Source organism: Arvicola amphibius, chromosome 12, assembly GCF_903992535.2.
Source record: "Arvicola amphibius chromosome 12, mArvAmp1.2, whole genome shotgun sequence".
Taxonomy (NCBI): Eukaryota; Metazoa; Chordata; class Mammalia; order Rodentia; family Cricetidae; genus Arvicola; species Arvicola amphibius.
The window spans coordinates 57,233,347-57,251,521 of NC_052058.2; the positions used below are offsets into that span (position 1 = coordinate 57,233,347).

Below are 18,175 nucleotides of genomic sequence, written 5' to 3' on the forward strand. Positions count from 1 at the left end.
TCAAAACAAGATTTCCAGCCCTGGTTTTAATTTCCTTAATGTAACATTTTTAGTTAGTTGCTGGGACTGGAGATTGTTTGTTTCAGCTTCCAAAGACAAGAATGCTTAAAAGGGAGATGAGGGATGTAGAGAAACCAGCGTTGCAGTCAGTGCCAGTGTCGAGTGCTGCAGCAGAAACACGAGGCAGAGGGAGAAGGACCACACAGCATGACAGAGTTAAGGCAATGATGGAGCATTACCTGGGAAGGTGAGATGGTACAGCTTTAAAAGTATGTTGTCCTAGGAAAGCTTTAAGGAGATTTATAGACATAAAGTTCCTTTCGGAGATGAATTCAAAATAATTTTGAATAAAAAGGGAAAATATACTGTAAAATATTTATTTAATAAAAATAGTATTGTAGTCTATACATAATTGAATAAAAAGTACAACAAATTATTTTCACTTCTTCGTAAAAGTGCATACAGTACAACTAGCACATTCGGTCCAGCATTCTACAAATACAGCCACATAGCAAGATGTGAACATATTCTTGATTTAGACAGGTAGGAAGGATCAGGTTGGGTGCCACAAATTGTGGATTAAATTCCAAGAAAATAATGCTTTGGTAATATGAACAATTTGATTGTACCACAACATGACATTTAAGAAGCAAAGAATAAAATTTCTTAAATGCAAACCTTGTTTCTGGGCAATCAACTTCCTAAAAAAAAAGGGGGGGGGTGACCAAAATGTAAAATTGGAGGTTCTCCTCCTTCTCCGTGTTCTTTTCCTTCCCTAGCTGTAAGGGAAGGTACGCGGAAATGACCTATTATTATTCTCATTTCTTTGATGTCAGTTTTACAGTATTGTCTTCTCGGTGCTAATGCTTCCACACACGGGTCAAGCTCTCTACTACTGAATATTATCCCAGGCCCAATTTAGCAGTCTCAATATTAATAACACTGTTTAGCTATTCTGTTCTTAGAAAGTCAACACTCTAGTTAAAAGCACCTACATAGACTCTTTGCACAATAAGGCAATGAAGTTGGCTTTGAAATAGTTCTCAGGTCTCACAAATATTAGCGTATACTTTCAAGTAATGAGGAAATGGAACAAATTTTAACGTAAGTATCTCTCAAAATGATCTAACCTTAGGAATAAAGGCAGGTTTAAGGTCCAGAATGTAGGCATCAAATCTATCTTTGTTCCAGCTACAATAAAATAATTAAAAAGAGGCTCAGTTTATGAAAAAGGCCTTAGAACAATCCAGTTCCTACTAATGTCTTTATCTTGGATAAGAATGCCAAGATAACATAAAAGGCATACGGGAATGAAGTTGTTTCAAAGGAAAAGAGTTAATTTTATTTTGGAAAAGAAAGGGTATGCAAATATAAAATAGGCTGCCTCTATCTCTAACCTGAAAATGATTTTTTTAACTTGGAATTAAGAGTCCTTCATACTAAAGTATTAAAGACAAGCACACCTACCATGAGTTTGTGATTAGCTCTCCCCATTTAGATTAGCAGCAGGCTTTAAAATTTGCCTTTTCTAATGAAATGAGCTTCTCTGGGAAGCATATGAACAATGCAAAAATGTACTTCTAAAGAACGTTTCCCAAAATATACAATGGTCAGAATGGGAACCAAGAACATTCATACAATGAATTTAAAAAATAAAATTAGAAATGACACTCCTTAGAGGACAGACCATTAAACCAGAGCAAACATTGCCAGTGAGGAGCAGTTCCCATCTGCAGACACATGTGCCCACGGGTAACACTGAAGTTAAATTGCCGTGGATAGAGGCAAGTGCTCACAGCCGCATTTCCATCACGATGTAGGGCACCCTGTGGTCACAGAAGCCCTGATCCCACCATGTGACTGTAACATATCACACTCACACTCTGATCAAGGAAACAACAGATATGCCACTTGATTTCTCTTGATTACTTGGTTTTCAAAATCAAATTCTTCTTCTTCTTTTTTTTTTATCTAATTAGAAAAAGTCGTTCTTAAATTAATGCTCATAAATAAGCCACACACACACAAAAAAGCTTCAGTTCTGGCTTCTCTCAATAGTATTATATTAACTCCCGGAAGACACGGTATTAATGGAATAGCTGCTTTGAAGCCATGAAATACACACTAATAAATATTTTCCTGAACAGAGTTTAAATCCACCCAGGCTGTTGCCGTGCAGAGTCCTCGCTTGGAAGCAGCCTGACTTCAGCAGCAGGTCAGGGAGTAGCTGCTTGAGGAGGGCTGGAGCTGGGCTCTTCCTGCTTCCTGCATTTCCTTATAACACTGAATGCACCACTAGCCAGGAAGAATACAGAGATGGCCGCAAAGTAGGTGGCGTAAATCAGGAACTACAAGAGAGGAAAGCAGTCATTCATAAAGTTACCAGTCAGAGACGAGTGCGTCATAACAAACATGTAAACATACTCTCCAGAGTCAGAGGCTTGTCTGGACTTTCCCAGTCAGACTGCACAAACGGTGCCTGTTTATACATGTGCCGGATACCGAAGCCACAGAAGCAGGCCAGCGGGATACTGAAGCCCATCAGCTGCCCGAGTGTGGATCCTGGCTTTGCGTCTCTTCCTAGATGTAACCTACATGGGGGAATTGAACCTTGGGGCTAGAGAGATGCTTCAGCAATTCAGAGCTCTTGCTGCTCAAACATGAGAAATAGAGTTTGGATCTCAGCACCCACGCCAGTTGGCTCACATAGGCCTGAAACTCTAGCTCCAAAGGATCCAACACTCTCTTCTGGCCTCTGAGGGCACACTCACACATGCGCATATACACTCACACAGGCACACAGGTGTGCGTGCATACACACACACACACACACACACACACTTATACACACACATACACGGTTTAAAAAAAAGAAAAAAAAACTCAGAGCCTTGGACTAATTTACAAAGTGGAACTTTAGACAATTCCTATTTTACAGGGCTTATTGGAAGAAGCAGACAAGATCATGTACATAGAGGTTTAGAGCACAGTGCTAATGGCACAGACACTGCTTTTGTTGGTGTCGGTGCTGTCACTGTTCCAAGTGAATCAAGGGCTGTATCCTCAAAATGATGGGTGGGTATGCCTAAGAGATCGAGAGCTTTATCCCCCACCAGGAGAGGGCACTAGAAGGCCAAGGGTATTTCACTATAGACTTCTTTTGAGAAGACTTTCTTGACCAGTGTGTGTGTGTGTGTGTGTGTGTGTGTGAACAACTTCATTTTCTTCTTCTTCTTAAAATAATGTACTAAATACTTACAAACAGGCTCAGGTACAACAGTGTGGCCCTAAGTCTGAGCCAGACTCTTTAATACTTGACTATATTTTGATAGGAAAGGTGTTAATGACCCAGGGCAGCCAGTGTCAGCTCAGCCCACAGAATGCTATTCTTCCACGCTTAAGTAAGCCATTTATCTGAAAATGTGCTCTTAAATTTCCACTCCAAGTGTCACTCATATTTCTTCAACTAGAATGGTCTGGCAGCCAATCTTCCTCACAAAATGGGCAGGATGAATCTCTGTTCTCTACGCAAGAAGAGCTTTGGGGCTAAAATGCTGACTTAAATCCTCTCTACCACACTGTTCTTGATTGTGTGATCTTAGACAAACCCCCTAATACTTCCCAGACACATACTTGACACCGAACACTGACGACTCTCTAGTCTATAACAGAACGGAGAGAGAAGCACTCAGTACGAGTACTTGCTAGGTTTACTTCTCTTGTAGCTTGCTTAATGAAAACAAAACTCATTAATGTTAACACGTTAAGTCTTGCTAGCTAGGAAAGTTCGGGTGTAAATGTGAAGTACTGAGTAATAATGAAAATTCAGGAAAAAGGAATCGCTTGGCTGGATGTGGAGACAGGCACTTCCTGATTCAGTCACTTACTTTACAGAGTACACCCACAAACACTATAAAGTTATAATACATAAGGCCATTTACTATTCCAGAAGGCATGAAAGCTGCCATTCTTTGAGTGTTTGCATAAAGCTTTTCTCAATAGGTCACATGCTGAGAATCATAATTCTTATCAACAAATGGTAAGTCAGTAACTTGGTATATGGGTGAAGGTTGCTTTATACAAAGGAGGAAGGAGTCTTAGGGTGCTCTGAGGTACCATGAAGCAGGACATCTCACACAGGTATATAGATGGCTCAACAGTTAAGAGCACTGGCTGCTCTTCCAGAGAACTTGGGTTCAATCCCTAGCATCCACACAGTAGATCACAAACATCTGTAACTAGCTCTAGGGACCAAACATCCTCTTCTGGCTTCAAGACACTAAGCATGCATGTGGTGTATAGACATACATGCAGGCAAAACACCCATAAAGAGAACAAAGTAAGGTGGTGCTCTAATTCAGCAGAAGAGCATCTGCCAGCATGCTCGAGGCCCTGACTTCCCTTACCAGGAAAGGAAGAGGAAAAGACAGAAAAGAATGGAAAATGGACGAGGAGGTGAAAAGGCTAAGCCTGGAAGGAATCAGTTTTATCTCTCAGCCAAAACAGTCCCTCCAAACTAGTTATTGCTCTAGGTCAGTGGTTCTCAAACTTCCTAAGGCTGTGACCCTTTAATACAGTTCCCCATGTTGTGATGACCTCCAAACCACAAAACTATTTTCATTGATACTTCATAACTGTAATTTTTTTACTGTTATGAATCATAATGTAAATATCTGATATTTGACCCCTGTGAAAAGGCCATTTGCCTCAAAAGGGTCACAATCCACATGTTGAGAACCATTGCTCTAGGCCCTCATCAAAAAGTAATGATCTCCACATCCTCCACAGAAGAGAAGAACAGTAGCTGAAGGGAGGAGGGAGCACTTGCTTTGGATCTGCTTAGAGTGTCCGAATTTGTTTTCATAAGACGTGTCCCACCCCTTTCATTTCAGACTGTTTTCAGTGTCAATGAAGAGCCCTTACCTGTGTGGTGATTCCCAAGCCAAGGCCCTTGGCATCTACCACGATTAGAGTGAGCAGGGTCTGCAATGCCAGGGCAATGAAGGTGTTTACACCAAACACAAGGGCATAACGCTCCATGCTGAGGTTTGCAGCAATCTGAAAACTTTTTAAAGAGAAAACCAAAGTGACTAGAGTAAAATTACCTCTTCCTAAATTGTTATACATCTTTACTTTAAATGTGACCACAGCTCTACTGTGGGACAATGGTTTTGTACCCTGTAAAGATTTAGCACTTGTATTAGTTTAATAAAATGCTGATTGGCTAGTAGCCAGGCAGGGGCAACTAGAACAGAAGAATGCTGGGAAGAGGAAAGGCTCAGTCTGCAGTCATCACCCAGACACAGAGGAAGCAAGATGAGAATGCCTCGCTGATAAAAGGTACCAAGCCACATGGCTAACACAGACAAGAATTATGGGTTAATGTAAGATACAAGAGTTAATAAGAAGCCTGGACTAAGAGGCCGACTAGTTTATAATTAATGTAAGCCTCTGTGTTTTTTGGGGACTGAATAGCTATGGGACCAGGCAGGATAGAAACCTCTGTCAACACAGCCCATTCTTTCCGCTGCTAATTACCTTTCCAACAAAGGGAAATTGCTGTTACTATATGATACAAATCTTATGAAAACAGTAAGATAAAAATACAAGAGAACAAACAAATCTTGCCTAAAGGAGAAAATGCACAGTAACTACAATATAATGCTTCCTCCCACATGCCTCTTTTAAACAGAAATTTAATTTTTTTTTAATTTGGGGGGTTATAAAGAAATCCAAGTTTATGTTGCCATGACTTTTCCTAATACGTCTCTGAGTTAAAAATACATACGTTGCTATGGTGATGAGTACCATGTAGATGATTCTGAAGATAACATAGGATGCATAGCACACCCAAATGTTCCTCACTGTGTCCATGGTATACACTGCAGCAGCAATCAGAAGAGAACACAGGAATAACATAATTTCTCCCCAAGTTGACCAAGATATTTTTATATAGCCCACTGCAAACACAGCACTAGCACCTACAAAACAAACAAACAAAAAGTAATCTAGCCATTGACTAAAGAAACTCCAGTTCAACACCTTAAAACTCAGTTACATTACTTTATCTTAAAATCTTTAAAGTTATAAATTAGGTAGCTCAAGAATATGGATTTCCTTGAACCTCGAGCAGAGAATTTTGAACTTGGTGGACTAGCCTGGTACCCCTGAGATGAGACTGAATTAGGGTACGTGGCAGTTAGATGGAGAAGGACCCAGACCCAGGAATGTTGCTAAGAAAATAACTGCTTGGCTTGATGCACAGTTTAGAGTCACAGAAAATCACTGCATCTGGTCTGGCAACATAGCCGGGCGAGTCTTGCTCCTTTAGATGGAGAGGCAACCTAGGATATGCAAAACTGCTTCCCCTCCCTTTAGTGAATGATGATAATGATGATGAAAGCTACAAAACAATACACAAGGGCCTTCTGGGGGCCAGCCATAATTAGTAGGCGCTTATGGCTGTTATGCAGACTCTCCCAACAACCTTATGAATTAGGGCAACAAATGAGAAAAGGACAACAGAACATGTTACCGAGGATACAGGTCCTAAAGCCACCGTGCCCGAGTTCCAGTCTTTACTTCACTCTTTACCATTTATTTGGTCTTGGAAAAATTATTAAAATGACCAAAATTTCTAATGTAAAATGACAACAGTAACTGCAACCATCTCAGGAATTTTGGAATGCCACAGATATACATGTTGTCTACAGAACAGTGTTCAGTCCACACGAACACTCAGCAGGTATTAGCTACTGTTCAACGACAGTACACTGCTACTCAAAATCTCAGCAAACACGGGTAAGTGGAACATGGTTAAACGAAGAAAACTACCTTGAAAATTAGTATATTCCATTTTCCCCAATGTGTCTGTCAGCCCCCATCCTCTACCACATGATTACATCCAAGTTTGGGAGGCGTGAGTAGACCTGATCACGGCTGGATTAACTACCTCTGCCCACGCTCCCTCGTGGCTTACCCAGCAGGGTTGAAACAGCCTCCACGCCGCCATTGTAGATAACCGCGCTCTGAGACGGCATCACCTCCTCCCACAGTCCCTGGGCGTAGTTCACCACTTGAAAATAGCCGCAGGTGGAGAGGGCCCACCACACCGACCAGCAGAGCAGGGGGCGGGAAGAGTAACAGATCAGGAAGTCGGTCCACAGCACCTTTAACACGCGCAGCCGGTCTGCCTTGGGCTCCTACACAGCAAAGGGAAGCAGAGCTCAAACGCGGTGGTGGCAATTGTGCAGACAGCTATGCAAACTCGGTTTCCTAGCCCGCGAGATTTTTTTTTCTTCCTTTGTAAAAGCCAACTGCTGATTTCACTCAAGTAAAATGTATATATTTGAAAAGAACAGCAGAATGTGCTATCAAGGACTCGAGCTCTGAAGCTACCAGGAGTTTCAATCCTGACTTCACTGTTTGCAATTACTTGACCTTAGGCAAATTATTAACTATGCAAAATTTCCACTGTAACACACACACACACACACACACACACCTACCTTTCATATTAAAAATATAAACTTGGGAGTTAATTCATCTTTTTGGTTACAAAGAATGGGTGAGGTGCATAAATGTTGGACACCTCTTCTAAGAAAGAGCTTTATAATCATGTCTGGAATTTTTGTTATTTTCTTCCTATAATTTCATTTGCTGCCCTTGTATGAGAAAACAAACAAACCAGAATCTGAAAAAATAAACAACATATATCCCTTCTAGCTTAGAAAACAAAACAAATTTTGTATCTTTAAATACTTTGAGCTTCAATTCAGAAGCTACAAGTAGGTACAAATCTCCAACTGAATCATTTTACATACTCACTAAGCAGACATTTTCTGCGTGCTTTCTTTATATGCACCAAGCAGTAGGGATACAAAACTGGAGACACAGCCCCAAGACATCTCTGCCATGATACACAATGCGAGGTCAGTCTGACTTTGAGGATCAGGCACTCTAGGGAGGATAAATTGGTTATCCCTTACATAAATCAGCTGCATCTTAATGAATGAACAAACCAATAAAACGGGCTTGTTTGTCTGCTTCACTGCCATTAGCCAATGCCCAGAACAGCAACTGCAAACTTACGGCTAAACTCACCGGTTCCTCCACAGGAGGTTCGTCTAAATTTAGAGGCATTTTTGACTCAATGTCCTCCCATCCAGGAAGGTGGTTAGATGCTGGGGCATCCGCAACGATGCCACCATTTTGTACCTTGATGCCATTCACTCGGTGACAGGAGGCAGGAATGTGGTGGAAGAAGAGGCTCTTCTGCGGCATGGGGAGAAACCAGGCCACGGCAAAAGCAACTGAAACGCAGGTGAGGGAGATGACGTTCAAGCTGAACAGTAACCAGCCTGCCACAGAGACAAGGATCTGCCCTAGGACGGAGCCCACCGTGAAGCCCACCAAGGTGGCACTGCGACAGTAACTTGTGACCTTCTGGTACATGCCCAGGTCGACCACACTGTAGATGTAGGAGTAATAGGCGATTTCAGCGGCTGTGGCGATGCCGTAGAAGAATTCCAAGAACTGAACGGCCAGCAGTCCTTGGGCATAGAGCAGCATGAACCAGGTAACGATAAGGCTGAATCCCTGAAGCAGAATGACAGGCTTGTAACGGAGGTAGTCTGTGGCGAGGAACACAGGGAATAGCAGCACCAGGTAGGAGTACGTCCAGACCGGGTAAATCTCATTGAAGACCTGGTGAGGAGAGAATTAAAGCTCATCAGTGATCGAAAGAGCCAGCAAGCCATAAAAATTCACTCTTATGGATCAGCCTACCGACTTTCTCTTAGCAACCAAAGAAAGACGAGCTGCAGAAGGTCCAGGTAACTATCCGGAATCGCCTTTCCTATTCCCACTCCATCACTTTTTCATCATTAAATCCTTCCCATCAAGAGTCTTACTAGGTAGCCCAGGCTAGACTCAAATGCACTATGTAGATCAAAATAGTCCGGCACGTTAGGTCCTCCTGTTCCTGCCTCCCAAGCGCTGAGATGACAGACACTGCCCATCTCAATCATGCCCAGCTCCTGTAAGCATTCTGAGGCGTGGATCCAACATTCATCTGAACAACTTAACAGCCAGCATGCTGTTTGGAAGGCTCAAGGAACATTCCAAAATGTCTTGGAGATGAGATTATTGCCAACTCTTATCTGTTACATTTATTGTTATTAATTCTTTTGTAATTTCATACATATATACAAAGTATGTAGATAATATTTACTCCTACTCCTCCCCTCCAACTCCTCTGAGACTACCCCCACTATCTTCATTATTATTTCCTCCTCTCCCATAACCCAGAGATCCACCAGTACTGCTCATATAGACATAGGGATGGGCATAGGGCCACCCACTGAAGCGTGAGCGGTGTATTATGGGCCACCCCTCTAGTAGCAGTGTGTAGTGAGGTTTCTCTGATCTTAAGTTTGCTCTCTGGGGAGCAGAAAAAAAACTGTACATCTGTCATACGTCTTGATGGAGAAACTCTCCCTTGGTGGTCGGCATACAGGCAGCATGTGTCCTTACTTTCTCGCATCCTTAAATAAAATGCAAGTTTGAAGTGTTTTATTTTTCTTTTCCTAAATGAAAAAAATAATTTATATAGTTGTACATATTTATGAGACACAGTGTATCTTGGTGCATGTATACACTTTGCAATACCCAACTCAGAGTATTTAGAGTATTTAGGTGATTTATTATCTTAAACATTTGTCATTTCTTTATAATAGGAACACAGAATCCTCCCTTTAGCTATTTTGATTTATATGACATAAGGTTAACTGGAACTTACTGCTATTTTCTTTTTTATGCACAATTTTGAATTGGTATTCTATAAAAATAATCTTTTTAGTGTGTTTTAAATGAGAAAGACTAAGAGCTGTTCTTCAACTCAGAATGCGTAAATGCTAATAAACTTGTTATCAGCTGAACATAAATCAAAAAATGTATTTGGGTTGGGGAGACAGTTCAGTTAGTAAAGTGCTTGTCATGCAAGCATGGAGATCCCCAATACCGCCCCCCCCCAAAAAAAGCCAGCTGGTACAGGGGCACATGCTTGTAATCTTAGCACTGGTGAGAAAGAGACAGGAGTTTCCCTGGGGCTTGCTGGACAGTTAGCTAACCTAGCCACATTGGTGAGCCGCAGGTTCAGTGAGAGATTCTGTCTCAAAGAAAAAAAAAAAAAACCCACTAAAGGAGAGTGACTGAGGAGGAAGACAACCTATTTTACCTCAGGCTAAATGTGCCACCCCCATTCCTGAAAACATAAACACACACTGCACTCAAATTAAAAAATGAATTTAATGTGCACCCTGCAGAACCGCATCATTTGGCAGCACAGCGCCCTGCATCCTATTGTTTTTCTCCTTCAAGAAGGAATGGCTGAAAGGGAACTGTGACTCATTGCTACTGCCTGGCATTACAACAAAATGTCATTGCTAGCTCAGGAAAAGGTCAAAATCAACCCCAGAATATGACACACTGAACAAGTACTGTTTGAATAGGATCATAAGGCTGAAAAAGGTAAGCTTGATAATTGTAAATAGGGGGGTGTGGATAGGTAAATTTCTCAGATCCCCTTAGAATCCATCTTCAGCAGCAGCACGAGAAGATAAAACCTGCACTACTGGACTCTTTGTTGCAAGGATTGAATGAAGGGTTCTGTGCATAATCAATTATTTACTCTGCTTTTTCACAGGTCTGAAAAATAGAAGACTGAATTGAAAATAGGCTATTGGACTGTATGAACTAGAAATAGTCACATTGTGAAACCTCATTCTCCAGGTACCAATCATCGCTGACAATGTCCTTCCGCAAGGAGCTCACCACCTAGCAATGTCCTATAAGGAGATGTCAGTCAGTTTTGGGTGTTTCTGTTTTGCTGTTGTTGCTTTGGGTTTTTGGAGTGGGGGCCCGGGCTATGCAGTTGTCATGACTGATCTGAAACTTGCTATGCAGACCAGAGTGGCCTCGAAATCTGCGTAGTCTTAATCAAGGACTGTAGAAGGGATTCTTTGTCAAAGTGTACAAATGAGAAACAAAGTGTCTCTGTGTCCCTTAGCAAAGGAACCTTGAGAGAAAGCAGTGTTCTGCAACTCCCAGCTCCCCTTTATCCCTGTTCTTCCAGATACTACTCTCCCTCACATCTCTGAAGTTTGACTGTCCTGTGTGTCTCAGCATGTTTCTGTGCCTTCACAGGTCCCTACAGCAAAGCTATTGGCCTATAATCTTCTCCTTAAAAAAGTATTTTCCACAGCCAGGCGGTGGTGGCACAGGCCTTTAATCCCAGCACACAGGAGGCAGAGGCAGGCAGATTTATGTGAGTTCCAGGTCAGCCTGGTCTACAGAGCGAGTTCCAGGACAGGCTCTAATGCTACACAAAGAAACCCTGTCTTGAAACAAACAAACAAACAAACAAAACAACAACAACAAAAGGAGTCTTCGTTGAAACTGTACGCTAGGTGCACAAGGACCTATTACTGCATACAGAAGAATGCAACCCTGTCACGTGCAGCAACATGGGTGGAACCAGAAAATGTATTTAGGTTAAATCATCCAGACACAGAAAGACAAATGCTACATGCTCACTCTCATACGTGGAAGTCAAAACAAGCCACTACAGACACAGATGGGATATGTAGAGGTAATAGATGCCATAGAACAACTAAAACAGTCATTCTACTATGCTTTGGAATGACTGTAGTCAACAACAACCAATTATATAGCTTATGTATCACCTGAAGGGAACAGTTTAAGGAAATGGTGGAGAGGTGAATGCTAGCTGTTCTGATCCCTGTAACCTATATGCATGTGTTGAAATTAAAACATGAATACACACCATTACTATGCTAATACGAAGTTTTAAAATGTTCTCTATTGCTTCCTTCAGCACCCCACCTTCTTTTGTTCCCAAGTTTTGCTCAACTGTTCACGCTAGTAATACCGTTTATGGTTAGACGTGTAACTTTCAGCACTAGCTGTCCTTAAATGCTTAATTGCCAAAGCTTCATTGTATAAGTCTGTCCCTTATCAATTTAAAGGGTGTGGTGGTGCATGCCTGTAGACTGAGGCAGGAGGACCATTAACTAGTTCAAGGCCAGTTTCGCAACAGCCTAAGACTCTGTTTCAAAATAAATAATTAACACTTATGAGGTTACCACCACAAAACACAGATAATTGAAGATGAGAGAAAGTAATTACTACCAGCCTTGGGATATCAACTAAATATGGTAAGGGATGGGGCAGGTGGAACACGGAGACCAGATGGGTTCTCTTTAACTCCCTCTAATTAAGAGACCTGTTTTTCTCCTACAAGGAACGTCAAAGAAGAGGCAACCACTGCTTGGTGCCGTAGCAGCACATCTCTGAGAGAATCCCACATACAATGCAAATGATGTGAACATTACCTCAATTATTTCTAGTTAATCCAAGCAATCCTAAGAAGTAAATGCTTTATCATTGATATTTTATAAGAAGGAAACTCGGTGGTAGAGAATGTTAAATTATACAAAGTTACCACAGCCAGGATTGGCAGAGAGAATATCAGAACCAGACATCCCCAATCCACCACACCAAAACACCTCCTTTCTTCAATTAGAAAACTGGTATCGATTCAGAATGTATGAAGTTTACGTCTAATGCCTGCAGAAGCTTACCGTCTCTGTGGAGGTACATGACAGGGATTCCTCAGGGGATGAAGACCACATACTCCAGGGCCAGGCCTCAAAGGACATTCTTTTTAAACATTTCTGGTAGAGAGGCCTTAACACCGGAAAACATTCCTTTAATAGATATTTTGGCTCTTGAAGGGCAACTTCTTATAAGCAAAAATAAATAAATTCCATACCCTTATTAATTGTCCATAACTAACTTCTTATCTCAGGTGAAATCTGCCATGTGATCAAAGGGAACTAATCTGCTCTAATCAAAGTGCTGTTCATAACTTGGGGCAGACTTGTTTGTCTTCATGTTCTTCTGAGATACATGCCACAGGAAAGCCAACTGCTCAGTTTTAAACCGATTCACATTTAGGTTTAAGAAAACAGTGCCAATAGTCCTGCTGCCTACTTAGGGAACACAGATTTACACAACACTACTTCAAATGTGTAGAAGCGACAAAAAGAATAACCTTTAGCTTCGGGAGCTCTGAGCCAAATAAAAAGTATGCAGCACATATATTTAAAAATGGAAACTGAAAACATGGTGGGCCCAAAAAAATAAGGAAGACACACACACACACACAGAGACAGACACAGAGAGAGAGAGACAGACAGAGACAGACAGAGAGAGAGAGAGAGGGGGGGGGGGAAGATTATTCCAAACAGAGATCATACACTTGAGTATTGGCAAATGAATGAAGCCTGGGTGTACTAAAGAGGCAAAGGAATCTTCCAGGCTCAGAGTATCAAGCAGAATGTGTGGAAGAAAAGCAATAAACACCAAACCCATGTGTTACCGAGAAAAGATAAAGTCACCTTTTAGAGACAAAGAGCTCTGTAGGGTATGGTGGTAAATGTTTGTAATCCTGGCCACCTTTAGGCTGGGACATGAAGATCATAAGTGTAGGATACTCTGTGCAACCTACTATGAACATCCCTAAAAAATGGTCAATGGGACTGGAGAGATGGCTCAGTGGTTAGAACCTGCTGCAGAAGGAGCCCTGGATTCTGTCCCTAACACTATAAATAAATACATAGCTCTTATTAATGTCTGTTTTTTCAATGATTGGGATATAATCCAATTGCAACCTGCCTCAACTTTTAAAGTGGCAACTTTATAAAAAGTAATACTTTCCTTAATATTCTATTAAAAATTTTTTAACATGGAAATGGCGAGAAGAAATTCTGCCCTTGGGTCTTAGGTAATCTTAGCATCATTTAAGATGATCCAGGATGGCGCTTCTGAAGTCTTTAAGGGGAAACTACACACTTTAATACAAATGTTACTCACTATGACCTGGGGTTTACTTTGATTATAAAACACACAACAGCCACTACTGGAAGGCAGCGCTCATTCAAGGACAACGGTGGTTCTATTTCAGCTACTAGGTTTTTGTTTTTAATGTTGGATTCTCCATAGGGAAAGAAGAGCAGCAATGGCATAGCCAACAGAATCAGCCGTCATTCCGGGATCCCACACACCAGCCTGATGTTGTTATTCAATAGACAAGTATTTACTGGGCCCAGCACGGTGATAGGCTCCTGTGCCCCCCCAAACGCATTTAAGGCCTTTTGCTAAGGCAGGGCATGTGACTGTGACAGCACCTAGCAACTCTCAGCCCAGGGCCCGTGACAAAACAGATCAGCTTTCAAATATCAAGAGCAAGAGTGTGTTTCTCCTCATGGGCTTGTGTCAGGCAAGTGTGCACACTGTGCAGACCACATGACAGTTTGTATCTGCTCACATGCAGAATCCTGTCTGCCTCGGGTCAGTGGTTGCTCTGGGTCTCCACATTCTTATAACTATGTAGCAATTTTCTTCTTGGAAAAATCATTCTGACCAGAAGTCTTTGTCTTTTCCTATTACTGTTGCCTTTAACTGGTACCAACTATAAACCGAGAGTGGGTGACTGTGAAGGGACCCTAACACGAGGAATCGCGATTTAACATCTGCTGTATTTCGCTGTCAGAGAATCAGGGACTCAGCACTGACTCTCAATTCTTTCTCAAGTGACCTTGAATAAAGGCACGCTGCAGCAACAAACTGGAGCAATTATAACCTGCCAGTTCGAAATGACTCTGGTAGTGCCACTGCTTGCTCTGACCTGCCACGCTGAGTTATTGAGTTAGTTGCTCCTCAAATGCCAGGACAAGTTTAAATGGGAGTAATATTTTACAGCGACTCAGGCAGGGAAGGAAGAAAAGAGGGGCAGGAAAAAGGCGACAATTGTCCAGGGTTCACTCAGCAGACAGTGGGAAAGACATCAGCCCTCAGCTTTCACCCTTGTTGGCAATCGAGGAAAGGGTACTGGGGCCGAACTGGTTTCCTTTCCTTCTCAGTCAATAGTCTCTTCTCCCCAAACCAAGTGCTGGGATAACGTGTTTTAGTAAGAAGAGTTAGGCACATTTCTAAAGTCCTCTATGCACCTCTGACGCGCTATGCTGGCAAGTCCTTAACCTGAGGAAATGAATGCACAGGAGTTCTTGATCATGGACCTCCAATGTAGGGAAGTAACAAAACCTGTGGGTGAAGCAACAAATCGCAATACAAGAAAAACTAAGTGTCAATTATGCGATACCAGTTGTTTTCATGCAGGGGCGGGATATCTTTGAACACAATCTCACCTAATTAAAACAAGATAAATTCAGATGGCGTACTACTGTCCTGCACTGTCCTCATGGGATAGAACATATCTATCTTGTCAAAGGTAAGCAAAGGCAAGGAGAGGAAGAAAAACGGGAACCTTTTTACAAAAGCAGCGCTACTATACATACATATACGCGAGTGTATATATACACACACACATATATATACATGTATTACATATACATGTATATGTAACATATATACTCGTGTGCATGTATACTATATACACTTGTGTATATGTAAATATACATGTGTAAGCATACACATGCATACACGCTAAAATACACGTGTCATGTATGTATATTCTATCCAAAGTAGAGCTTATTGTTTTTTTCTTTTGTTTTGTTTTAATCCATTCACTGCCCCCTGTACCCAGCAGCTCCTGAAGGACGTATCCAGACAGAGCCACTATACAGCACTACTCACAGATGACCTGAGACAAACGTGCACGCGGGTTGCAGCCTCTCTTGCTTAGTCCCGCACTGAATATCAGTGCTAGAAACTCAAGAATAAGGCGAGGCAGAGTACTAAGTAGTGCTTTTCCAAGCGAGCAGAAGACAGATCAGCTTATCTGCGTGGCGTTCACCGGGGCTCCGCGCAGGCCTTCCGCAAACACGCTTCCCGCCTGGCCTCCCGCCCTCCCGCCCTCCCGTCAGCTGCGCCGCGCCTACCTCTCTCTGAGTCAGGTTCTTGTCCGGCCCCAGCAGGTAGGGCGTGAGGAAGGGCTCGGATGGTCGAAGGTTTGCAAAGAAGCCGTAGGCGCAGAGAAGCGCGGTCGGCAGGAACCAGCACTCGCGAGGGACACGGGCAGTCCGCAGAAGCATGGTAGCCGCCGCCGCCGCCGCTCGTCGGGACACCCGGGCCGGCACATCCATCCTGGGTTCTAGGAGCTGGACGCCGAGCCGGCCCCCTCCTCCTCCCTCTCGGCCAACAGGAGCTCGCTCCGGCCGCGGCCCCGCGCGGGGACCTGTCACGGCGCGCGACACCGCCCCGCCGCGCCAGGGTCAGGCTGCTGCGAGCGAGCTCCAGCCGCCTCCGGCTGGACGCCTTCCCTTCTCTGGGTCTGCCGAGCGCGGGGCCCCGTCGGCCGCCCAGTCCGCCGCAGGGCGCACGCGAGCCACGCCCCCTGGAACCGCACCCCTTCTCACAGCCAATCAGAGCCCACGTCCCTGCTTCCCAGTGGTCAGCGGCTGCCGGGGCTGTACGCCAGCCCACTGACGTGAGGGTCTCTCGGACGCCCTACCGGCGGGGATTGTGTCTGGACACTGTGGCGGGGATCCCACGTGCCTGCCCTCTACCCCCCCAAGTCGGCTCGGTCACCTGGCGTTTTCCGATCACGCGTCCGGAACGCTCCCTGGAGCGGGTTCCCCGGATGTGCGCTTCCGCACCGTGAGCCTTCCTAGTTTTACCCGCCTGCCCTCTGATGTCTAGTCGGTCCTCCTCCTGGGAGACGTAGTGACTCAGGCCTGCACACCTTTAACCTTGAGGCGGGAAAACGCCTCATTTGCCCCCAGCAGTCTCCTTCCTTCCTTCCTTCCTTCCTTCCTTCCTTCCTTCCTTCCTTCCTTTCTTTCTTTCTTTCTTTCTTTCTTTCTTTCTTTCTTTCTTTCTTTCTTTCTTTCTTTCTTTCTTTCTTTCTTTCTTTCTTTCTTTCTTTCTTACCATTGTATTCATCTGCCGAGAGCTGAACTTTTTTTTTTACATATCGAAAGAAAACAAGAATGAGCAAGCTAGCCAACAAGAGGTTTTTGCTGTATTTCGTTACTATTTTTGTTCGCAGGATACAAAGAACAATTAACAGTATATCTTATGTAAAGGAAATCTCCCTAAAAGTCAAGGCCCTAAAATACGCTCCATGTTCCAAAAAGTGTGCAGCTCACGAAATTCCCCGAGGTTGCAAAAGTAAAAACAGCTCGTCCCCACTCCCCCACCGGGAGGTTTCTTAACCAATCTCCCACCTCACCATTTCAAGAAAAATATTTTACCAAGACAGGCTACTCACTTCCCCTGAATTCCCCCTCTTCCTCACTCTTGACTACAAAGCCTGACCCAGGCTCTCCTGCACCCCAGGTTACAGTCACCTCCAGTCTTGAGATTCCCCTCTCAACTGGTAAAGTCTGCTGCTGTTGGTGAGGGCGATCTCAATCTGAGTTTTCATCCTTTAATTCCTCTTACAGATTCTTACACTAGTTAAAAGGAAAATGGAAATTCAGAATCATAAAAGCAATCACGAACATTTTTTTTTTTACCAAAACCGAAAGTAAGGAGGCAATAAAAGCGGTCTGTTTTCAAGGGCGAAACAGGATGGGACTCCCCAGTGCTTTCTTCCATCCCCTCTGTATGATTCTTTGCTCGATTCACAGGTTGACTCTCTTCTAATCTCACAGCAGATCAAGCTGCATTAGTAAACATACCAAAATATGTGAGTGGGTCAGTTTGCAGAAATGCAAGGTGTCGACATCTTTCACGGGGTCTTTTCAAGGGGTGGTCTGTAGACTTCATTTATATACACTCCAGAGGCTGTATAGTGTGTGATGATGTCATCATCAGTTTGTAGGCCAAAAGAATGCATGCTTGTGTGTTATGTTTAAAATTTCCACTGTTGGATAATATCAAGTAGTTCTTAACCACCAAAATCAAAAGCTCTCAATATCAAGGGCTGAGACCAAAAAGTATGAGATTTTCTGGTCTGTTAAATATATAGTCACCTAAATTCCCACCATATTTGTTAGTGTCCAGGCACACCTTGGCCCTGTCCCTTGACTGTATACAGGTGCAAAGGCCCCTTTAAGGGAAGCTCCTCTCTCTCTCTCTCTCTCTCTCTCTCTCTCTCTCTCTCTCTCTCTCTCTCTCTCTCTCTCTC

At 43.2% G+C, this 18,175-nt stretch overlaps 1 protein-coding gene across 2 annotated transcripts; it reads right to left on the minus strand.

The window, feature by feature from the left end:
- Positions 1-363: 363 nt before the first annotated feature.
- Slc19a2 (solute carrier family 19 member 2) lies at positions 364-16,387 on the minus strand. 2 transcript variants are annotated; one of them, XM_038349247.2, is made up of 6 exons: positions 15,984-16,387; positions 8,218-8,706; positions 6,980-7,202; positions 5,789-5,981; positions 4,924-5,065; positions 364-2,348 (listed from the first exon to the last, which is right to left on the minus strand). In XM_038349247.2, exons 1-6 carry the CDS (start codon positions 16,185-16,187, stop codon positions 2,217-2,219), a joined length of 1,383 nt encoding a protein of 460 aa, XP_038205175.1. In that variant the 5' UTR covers positions 16,188-16,387; the 3' UTR covers positions 364-2,216. The 2 variants fall into 2 exon arrangements, with proteins under 2 accessions (XP_038205175.1, XP_038205174.1); XM_038349246.2 differs by having other exon boundaries at positions 8,104-8,706.
- Positions 16,388-18,175: the final 1,788 nt, after the last annotated feature.